At 43.8% G+C, this 8,910-nt stretch overlaps 2 protein-coding genes across 3 annotated transcripts; one reads left to right on the forward strand and one right to left on the reverse strand.

Moving 5' to 3' along the window:
- The first annotated feature begins 2,397 nt into the window (after window positions 1-2,397).
- LOC134439679 (uncharacterized) lies at window positions 2,398-5,449 on the forward strand. 2 transcript variants are annotated; one of them, XM_063189585.1, is made up of 6 exons: window positions 2,398-2,917; window positions 3,363-3,573; window positions 3,724-3,836; window positions 4,273-4,442; window positions 4,714-4,846; window positions 4,965-5,449. In XM_063189585.1, the coding sequence occupies exons 1-6, from the start codon at window positions 2,729-2,731 to the stop codon at window positions 5,427-5,429; spliced, it is 1,281 nt and encodes a 426-aa protein (XP_063045655.1). In that variant the 5' UTR covers window positions 2,398-2,728; the 3' UTR covers window positions 5,430-5,449. The 2 variants fall into 2 exon arrangements, with proteins under 2 accessions (XP_063045655.1, XP_063045656.1); XM_063189586.1 differs by having other exon boundaries at window positions 2,398-2,557.
- A 3-nt stretch (window positions 5,450-5,452) lies between these two features.
- On the reverse strand, window positions 5,453-8,465 carry LOC134439678 (uncharacterized). Its single transcript, XM_063189584.1, has 2 exons — window positions 8,232-8,465; window positions 5,453-7,271 (listed from the first exon to the last, which is right to left on the reverse strand). Exons 1-2 carry the CDS (start codon window positions 8,345-8,347, stop codon window positions 6,083-6,085), a joined length of 1,305 nt encoding a protein of 434 aa, XP_063045654.1. The 5' UTR covers window positions 8,348-8,465; the 3' UTR covers window positions 5,453-6,082.
- Window positions 8,466-8,910: the final 445 nt, after the last annotated feature.

Below are 8,910 nucleotides of genomic sequence, written 5' to 3' on the forward strand. Positions count from 1 at the left end.
CAAGAATGTAGGTTATTGCCTGTGTTACTGCCTCCTCTGTATGAAAGAAAGTCCAACTGGGAAACTCCAACTCCCATTGTCATTGTGACACAGCACTCCACAGCACACAAGTGCACACAACACACAAAGAAATTGCATTTATGCCTCACCTGTGCAAGGGGGAAGCTCCCACTGACGCTCCAAGGGAGCAGTGCGGCGGGACGGTACCATGCTCAGGGTACCTCAGTCATGGAGGAGGATGGGAGAGAACACTGGTTAATTACTCGGAAGTCGAACGGGCAACCTTTGGGCTACAAGTCTGAGGTCCTAACCGCTTACCCATGACTGCCCTATTATCTTACCTGATGTTATCTTACCCTTTGCGTAGAGCCTATGTTAAGGCAGTCATGGGTGAGCGGTTAGGGCGTCAGACTTGCATCCCAGAGGTTGCCGGTTCGACTCCCGACCCGCCAGGTTGGTGGGGGGAGTAATCAACCAGTGCTCTCCCCCATCCTCCTCCATGACTGAGGTACCCTGAGCATGGTACCGTCCCACCGCACTGCTCCCCATGGGGCGCCACTGAGGGCTGCCCCCTTGCACGGGTGAGGCATAAATGCAATTTCGTTGTGTGCAGTGTTCACTTGTGTGCTGTGGAGTGCTGTGTCACAATGACAATGGGAGTTGGAGTTTCCCAATGGGCTTTCACTTTTCACTTTCATGTTATAACCTCACTGCCACAAAAAATTCTAATGGCTATGTCTTAACCCTACTTAAGGCTCTCAGTAATGTCATAGCAATGTTGTTATGATGTAGTTGAGTATTTTCAGCAAGTAGTGAAAAGGCCCGCCGCTGGCGACCCCATCTGCACTAAGAGGCTACCAAGCTAGAATCAAAATACTATATTCTTATTTTGGGACTGTCTGTTTGAGATGCACAGCAACAACAATAACTGGGAAAAGGCAGAAAAAAATAAAACAGGATGTTCAGATTGTGGAAATTTCCCTAATGTATAGACGGTAAACCTCATCACAACTTTCAAATAGCCAGACAGCTTTTTACAATGTTAGGAGAACTTCTGCAGGATTAACCACAGGCTGCTATGCAGTAGTTGCGAGATAAAATGTACACTTTTGACACGGCTCCTTGTTAACTTTCCAGACACAGCTCAGGTCAGTTCAGTTCAGGCTAAGTTGTGTAGTGTCTTCTTAGTATGTGTGTGTGTTCAGGCCCGAAGACAGGGGGACAAAGGGGTATGTTGTCCCAGGCCTAGGGAGAGAGGGGGCCCAGAATAGGGTGTATATATTTAGTACACTCTCAGAAATAAAGGTACAGGACTCGTCGCTGTGGCAGTACCCTCAAGGGGAGTACCATTGTGTCACTTGGGTGGTACCTCAAAAAAGAGGTGACAGATGCACATTGGTCAACATTGGAAGAAACTGAACACACCTCTTTTTTGGGATACCAATCAAGCAACACAATGGTACTCCCGTTGAAGGTACTGTACCTTTATTTCTTAGAGTGTAGAAATACTTTAGATTGTGTTATCAAGTGTAGATTACTTTTTTCCTGGGCCCAGCAAAAGCTGTCAGCGACCTTAGGCACAACTTTTGACCAAGACAAGGTAATCAAAACGTGCCCCCCAATCCAAAACACACAATGTAATGAGGACCCAATTCTGCACCCTAGGCCCCCAGGACAACTGACCTTTTTGCTCTCCCTTGTCGTCGTCTCTAGGCCTAGTGCCGGCCATGTTGTCCTGTTGTTGCCTTGGCGTGTTTACCACAGAGTAATCAAAACGGGCCCCCCAACCCAAAAAACACAATATAATGAGGATCCAGTACTGGGCCCCCTATGTCTACCTGGGCCCCCTGGACATCTTCAGTCTCCCTTGTTGGCGTCTCTGGCCGTAAGTGCCGGCCATGTTGTCCTGTTGTTGCCTTGGCGTGTTTACCATAAAGGTCCTGACTACGGCAATGTTGTTGTTGTTGTTTGTTTACATTTTGTGCAGCTTCACTAACTCAGGGAGGCCTTTGGGGTGTGTACGATGCTGATGGTAAAGGGCAAGCTCTCAAATGAGTCACCCAGAGCATTCCTATTTATTTAGTCTCCATGCTCCAGTGCTCTCCCCCATCCTCCTCCATGACTGAGGTACCCTGAGCATGCTACCGTCCCACCGCACTGCTCCCCATGGGGCGCCACTGAGGGCTGCCCACTTGCACGGGTGAGGCATACATGTAATTTCGTTGTGTGCAGTGTGCAGTTTTCACTTGTGTGCTGTGGAGTGCTGTGTCACAATGACAATGGGAGTTGGAGTTTCCCAATGGGCTTTCACTTTTTTTTTTCATGACCTCATCTACCTCAGCCTTGACTACTGACCGCCTTGCTAGGCTATACAGCAACTCAACTGTATAGGGTTGGCAAGTGTGACGTCACGGATCCAAATCCCCAGCTCCCAATGTATACTGTAATGATAACAGCCAATGTTCACGGTTGGATTGTAAAACGCCTGCTAAGGTTACGAAGACACGGAACACATCGTTGAAAAGACGAAACCACGCGGATTCATCTGCATTTTAAAGTAAGTCGATCAGACCTGTATATCTCATTCAATAAACTCCATGAAAGTGCGACCAGCAAAAAGGACCCAGTGCTGTTTGTGCTAACGTTAGCCGCCGGCGGGAACATAAACAGAAATTCTAAACACAGTGAACGTTAACGACAGGTAATATCTAGTGATTGCTATACGAAAATGTCTACTGCTAAGGAGCCAGTCACATTTTTCACCGTGACTTCGTATTTCGCCAGCCATCCGAAGTCAGTTAAAAAGGGACTGAACTCCTACAACTCAAATAGAGTGATTAGTGTCAATGTTATGTCAGGTGGCAGCTTGAAAGGAAAAGTGCAGGCGTCTATGAAGAAAAAAGAATATGAGGTGGAGGTGAGGCGAAACATTAGCTAAATATGTGGGTGTCGACTTGAAAACCGATATAACTGTTGACGTTTACTATGTGAAATATGTTCAATCTCAGTTAAGCAACATGGTTTGTTATCGGTGAGAAATGGTTGTCTATCCACAGAGTGCTAGTTGGTACAGTGGCGCTATCTAGTGGTCGTCTAAACTTAAATATCAAAGTGCTCAAGCTGTTCCCTCAGCGGCGATTTATGTTATGTTATGTTCTTGTATGCCTACGACCATGGCTCTATTTTTTTTTTATCACCTGCCAAAATGTTGAAAGTATGTTATTCTTGCCATAGCCTACACACACTCACTGATGGGTAAAAATGGCTGGTACGTTTTTCCAGCCAAAGTGACTTTTCACCAGCATTTGGCTGGTGTTAATTTAGAGCCTGGCTTTGGACTAAGAAAAGTTGTGTTCATCTAGGTGCATGTAGAGGATCAGGAGGTGACGGACAGCAGGTGTACATGTGCTGTTGGTCTAGCCAAGTGCCACCACATTGCAGCCCTCCTCATTTGGGCGGAGAAGAACATGACCCGGACGGATGTGGAGTGTGTGTGGAGAAGGCCTACAGCACCCAAAACAGAGGACGTTGTGGCCAAGAGGCTGTCTGTGATGGCACCTTCGACATCAAAAGGTTAGTAGCCCAGCCTACTTGGAATAATGACTCACAACCACAAAATATTTATCACCAGTTATCCATGCTTTCTGCTTTGATGTTGAACCTACATGGACCTACATTTTCTTTACATATTAAATTGAATTATATTTTATGCATTTATTTCAGCTGGAATTAAGCGCCCAGTGACCGAAGAAGACAAAGGCTGGACAAGGCAGTCTTTGGCGCAATTTGGGCGTTTCACAGGTCTGGGCTTTATTTTAGCCCCAGAAATACATCAGGTATGCTTTCTGTTTTTTATATTTTTGATGTATTTTTATAATCATCCCAAGGTCTATACATTCTCTCGACTAGGAGTGTCGTGATAACCAAAATACCTGACAATGACAATAATAATCTAACACTTGGAAATCCAAAATAATACTGTACGATAGGCTACCAGATTACTGAGGCCTACTGTACACAGTTAGCATTTACAACTTCTCATGTCAAAGCTGCAATCGTAGTGAATAGCTGAACAAATTCATTTCTACAATGACAAATCCACACTGACTATTTCCTCATCACTTCAGAATGACGGCCAAACCAGAGGGCACAAACACTCCTTGCATTTATTTTAGATATACTTTTTGCCTGTGCTGTGTAACCAACATATATTTGTGTGCCATATTGTTCTATGCATAAGTCTGTTTTTTCCCTTGATAATTGTTGGGGCAGGAATTTGACCCATCCCTACCAGAGAAACTATTTGATGGGATACTGGCCAGTCAGGAGTACAGCGATGCTCAAGACAAAGAGGACTTCATCATGACGTCTCTTGCTGTCAGCCAGCAACAAAAAGAAGCCATCGAGAGGGCCACAGTTGGGCAGACGAGCAATGCATTATGGTAAGTACACATGGGCAACACAGCGCCAATGTTGGAGGATGTTTATTCAGTTATTTGATATTGTAGAAAAAGCTGCTCACAGACATGAGACTCAATTCATTTTGAAATGGTAACTTTTTGACTTTAAACACAAACAAATAATGTAAATGTAATCGACACTTGTACAATTATTCTGCTTGGGTCAGAAAGTTGCCATTTGGATTGACATGAGTTTTGTGTCGTATTTCCTTAATCATCTATGTGTCAACTAAAATGGCTTTCTCTGTAACAGGGCAGCATATCGCAAGAAGAGGATCACAGCGAGCAACTTTGGTTTGGTTTTGTCTGCAGTCAGAAGACAGTCTTTCCCACCTTCGTTGTTCAAGACACTGCTGGGAGAATACAACCCCAAACAAGGAGCTCGTGTGAGTAGCGAACACACCGTGTAATTTTTTAGCCATTTACTAGGCTACCATTTACTAGGCTACTTTGCTATTTATTTGCTTTTGATTCTTACACTTGTGTTTCATTCTCTGTCCCCAGGCATGTGATTGGGGAATCGTGCACGAGAAAGAGGCCAAAAAGAAGTTCATGGAACAAAGTGGGGAGACCATCCTGGAGAAGGGACTGTTCCTGTCTGACAGTGGGCTGCTTGGGGCCTCCCCAGATGGACTTCTACTGTCCAGCAATTACCTTGTGGAGGTGAAATGCCCATATTCTGCCAGAGAGAAAACAATCGCTCAGGCAGCAGAGGCAAAGGACTTTTACCTGTACGTGGACCAAGTCACCGGGCTATTTAGGTTGAAGAACACCCACAACTACTGGCATCAGATTCAGGGCAACCTGCACCTGACAGAGGCTACCACCTGTCATCTAGTTGTATGGACAACTCAGGACATGGCCATTGTAGAGATTAAAAAAGACCCAGCCTGGGTCAGCAATCTTAAGGTCCTGGAAATTTTTTACAAGGACCATTTTCTGCCCCGTGCTCTCTTCAATAACAAATAAATGTTAACTTATTGAACTTATTTACTGATATGTGTCATATTTTTTTTACACATTCTGAAATCAGGGGTTATGAAAGTCAGCATTGAATTTACACTGGACACAGCATGTGTCTTTAGGAAGTTGTCTCATCTTGCATCTAGCCTTACAAAGGGAATGTCCAAGTACTTGCAAGGTAATGAAAGAACCGCACACCGTGAGCTCCCATTTACTCTTTTATTTACTCTTCTCCCATTTACTCTTACTATTTTTTTATTCCAGTGATGTTTCGGAATAAAAATGGTGTAAATGGGAGCTTATCAGTGTGCAGTTCTTTCATTACCTTACAAGTACTTCACATTTTGAACCTGCACCCAACCAACAAAAAAGAATGTGGATGTGTGTGAGATTGGACTTGAATGCCCAAGTACTTAACACTGTTCTATGCTCCAAAATACTTCATGGTATATTAACTGAATTATTTCCTTAAAGTTATCTTGTTTTGTCCAACACCTGCGCCGCTGGAATGCCCAAGTACTTATCTTAGATATTCATTCTACATTAAACAATATTACTGTGTGAATATAATGCAAAAGACAAACACAAATTAAGACATACTATAACATTTATTTATATACAATATTATGATAACTGATTATTTATGATGACTGGTAAGATCAGACATCTACTTCCCTCAGGATGGGTGTCTGTAAGTTCATCAAGCACACACACACTTTCCAGATCTTGTTTCCATGTTTCTTGTACTGATGTGGGATCTCTTTTAAAATCCGAAATGTTTTCAGGCGCTGAATAGAACGTTCCACATGGACTCTGGCACTGGCAATCAGTCTATTATACTGAACTTCCTGCAATGTGAACTGTCCATCGACAAGGAATGTGGGGATGTTGAGGGAAACACCTTCGGGCAAAATGTCGCGGATGGTGAAGCCCTTGTCAGCCATCACCATGTCCCCTGGAACAAGTTGTTCCAGCACTCCACTGTCAGCTGTTATGGCTTTGTCGGATATGCTCCCACCATACAGTTCACTAACAAACGTGATAACTCCATTGGGCGCCACACCGACCAGAGCCTTAAGTGTGGTGCATCCTTTGTAATGGCTGTACAGCTTACTTTGGTCCTCAAGGCTTTCGGTGTTGCAGACAGCCACTTCAGTGCAGTCAAGCACAATACGGCAGTTGGGGAATGGGAGGAAGCACTCTGGCAGGGAGGTTTGGTTTTTGAAACGGGAAGGGATGTTGTTTTCCATCATTCCAACGTACAAGATGTCATAAAGGGCACTGGAGATGGTCATAAAAATATTGGTGACTGTGGTTCGACTGCAGTTAAATCTGGTGGAGAGGTCTTCGATCCCACAATTCAGCCGGAGCTTCATCAGAGTTAACAGCAATTGATCAATTAGTGGCATACTTTGGACAGTCCAATCATAGTGATACTTGAGGGGAAATTTGGAAAGAAGGGCATATAGAAAGAAAACTGTGGCAGCATCAGGCATGCCTGTGTAATAAATGACTTTGCGGGGCACAGAGGATATTTGGTCGAATGAAAATGTTTGCTTATGATTCTGTAGTTGTGCATGCAATCTTAAATTTTCTTCTTTCAGTTGGGCATTCTCCATTTGCAACAATTCGGTTGATCGTTGAACTTCAAGGTGGCATGAACCTGCCTCTGCCTCGTCTTCCTCTTCCTCAGTGACAGGGAGTGTCTTCAGTCGTTTGGATGGCTGTTCAATGGACTGAAAAGCCTTTCCCTCGTTCCATGCAAATCTTGTGGGTCCGGCTGCCTTTCCATTCGGGAAATGCCACCCGCAGATCCTGGTATTAGGAGTTGGAGTGAAATTGTCACGTCTGGGGGGAAAAAGACACACGCACATAGAAACTGTCATTAGTATATTGCATCACAGACTCCCCCATCATCTCTAGTCAACTTTGACCGGTGTAAAATACTATCTTGGGCCGTAACAACTGGCGACTGCAGATGTTAGAAGCAATGGTAATTGGTCGTAAGTAAATGTCACTTTTAAACTGGAGCGTATTCATTCAGACCAGTCGCTGTGTTTATATCATCTGGAATCGCCAGTTGAGGGGGGCCCAGATAGTCTCTTACAGGGAGGTAGATGGACACTCCCAACTGAGATCGCTCCCGGACGTGTAGTCCCAGGTGTTTCTATCACTCCCGGACGTGTAGTCCCGCCCGATTATATTTCACGTATTATCATATACTGTCACATACAAGCAATTTAGGGTTAGAAACAAAAAACTAACATAAAAAAGATAACTAGCTCCGTTATATGGCGGTGGGATCGATAGTCTGGCTAGTGGGAGCGAGCCGACCGGGGAGCGTCCTGCGTTGGGAGCGACAATCAGGGAATCTCTGTTACATCGGTACTAGTGTGATACTTTCTCATTTTTCATGGCCTGTACCACGTTACCATAAAATATTAGTCTGTTAAAACAATATATACATCGGTTTTGCTCAATTAAGTGTCCGAGCTGACCGCTTTCCCACAACTAACAACACGTAAGGACAGCTGATCTGCCAGCTGTTTCCTTAGTGAGAGCTATCTTCAATAGCAAGCTCCCTCCAACTATCATAAAAAAAACTTCGACTGGTACTGGTTACTTCATCATTTTTCATGATGGGCATAGACACTAAACGATTTTGCAATCAAAATACTAGTCTGTTTGGATGAAAAATAGATCAGTGTTGCCTAGTAACAGCTTTTCCACAGCTAACAACTCGCTAGTTAGCTGATGTAAGCTACCTACCATTAAGCTGCATTCATTAAGATTTTGAATCAAACTTACCGTATCAACTTCAGCCACTTTTTGCTGACTTTCTCGTCGACAGGAAAACGGTAAAAGGGGAATCCTTTGTCGACGTCGTTTCTGTTCTTACACAACGGGACACAGCACTGTACCATTTTTAATCCGCTTCTTGTCGAGTTTTATTACATTGTGTTTACATGGTAGTTGATAACGAATGGATCCGGAATGGATCCGGAAGTGACGTTTTCGGCCCTGGTGACGGATCGACTTGCCAACCCCATAAAGTGGTCTATAGCAGTGGTTTTTGAAGGTGCACTGTGTAGAATGTGGCCAGAATGGGTACTGCAACTATGCTGCTCATTGAAACTGCTGCCTATTATCAAAATTTTAGATTGCCTTTATGATCTTAAAGGGCGCCACATCTGAACAGCTGCCTATTACCAAATTTGATCTTTTCATTAGTATTTACTAAATAATAAACCTATATTTACAAATATAAGCAAAGTATACTATGTTTTGCAGGTAAAAAAATCTGGAAATTCAAAATGGAAGACCATGGAGAAGATCCCCTTTTCATGTAAAAGTGCAATTTTCCCAGTCATAATGAATACTTTAATTTGGTGGTGGTGGTGAGTATTCATGAAAAAGGTAACATTTGTGAATGGGCAGCATGAATTCTGGAAATAAACTACAACAAATATTACACCGTGCATGTGTG

Source organism: Engraulis encrasicolus, chromosome 23 (assembly GCF_034702125.1).
Source record: "Engraulis encrasicolus isolate BLACKSEA-1 chromosome 23, IST_EnEncr_1.0, whole genome shotgun sequence".
NCBI classification, from domain to species: Eukaryota; Metazoa; Chordata; class Actinopteri; order Clupeiformes; family Engraulidae; genus Engraulis; species Engraulis encrasicolus.

Excerpts from the sequence above, each read along its gene's own strand:
- LOC134439678 (XM_063189584.1), bottom strand. The coding sequence starts at position 8,347 with ATGGTACAGTGCTGTGTCCCGTTGTGTAAGAACAGAAACGACGTCGAC. Across the intron at positions 7,272-8,231 it reads AAGTGGCTGAAGTTGATACG|ACGTGACAATTTCACTCCAA; the intron begins GTAAGTTTGATT and ends TTTTCCCCCCAG.
- LOC134439679 (XM_063189585.1), top strand. The coding sequence starts at position 2,729 with ATGTCTACTGCTAAGGAGCCAGTCACATTTTTCACCGTGACTTCGTAT. Across the intron at positions 2,918-3,362 it reads AAAAAGAATATGAGGTGGAG|GTGCATGTAGAGGATCAGGA; the intron begins GTGAGGCGAAAC and ends GTGTTCATCTAG. Across the intron at positions 3,574-3,723 it reads GGCACCTTCGACATCAAAAG|CTGGAATTAAGCGCCCAGTG; the intron begins GTTAGTAGCCCA and ends CATTTATTTCAG.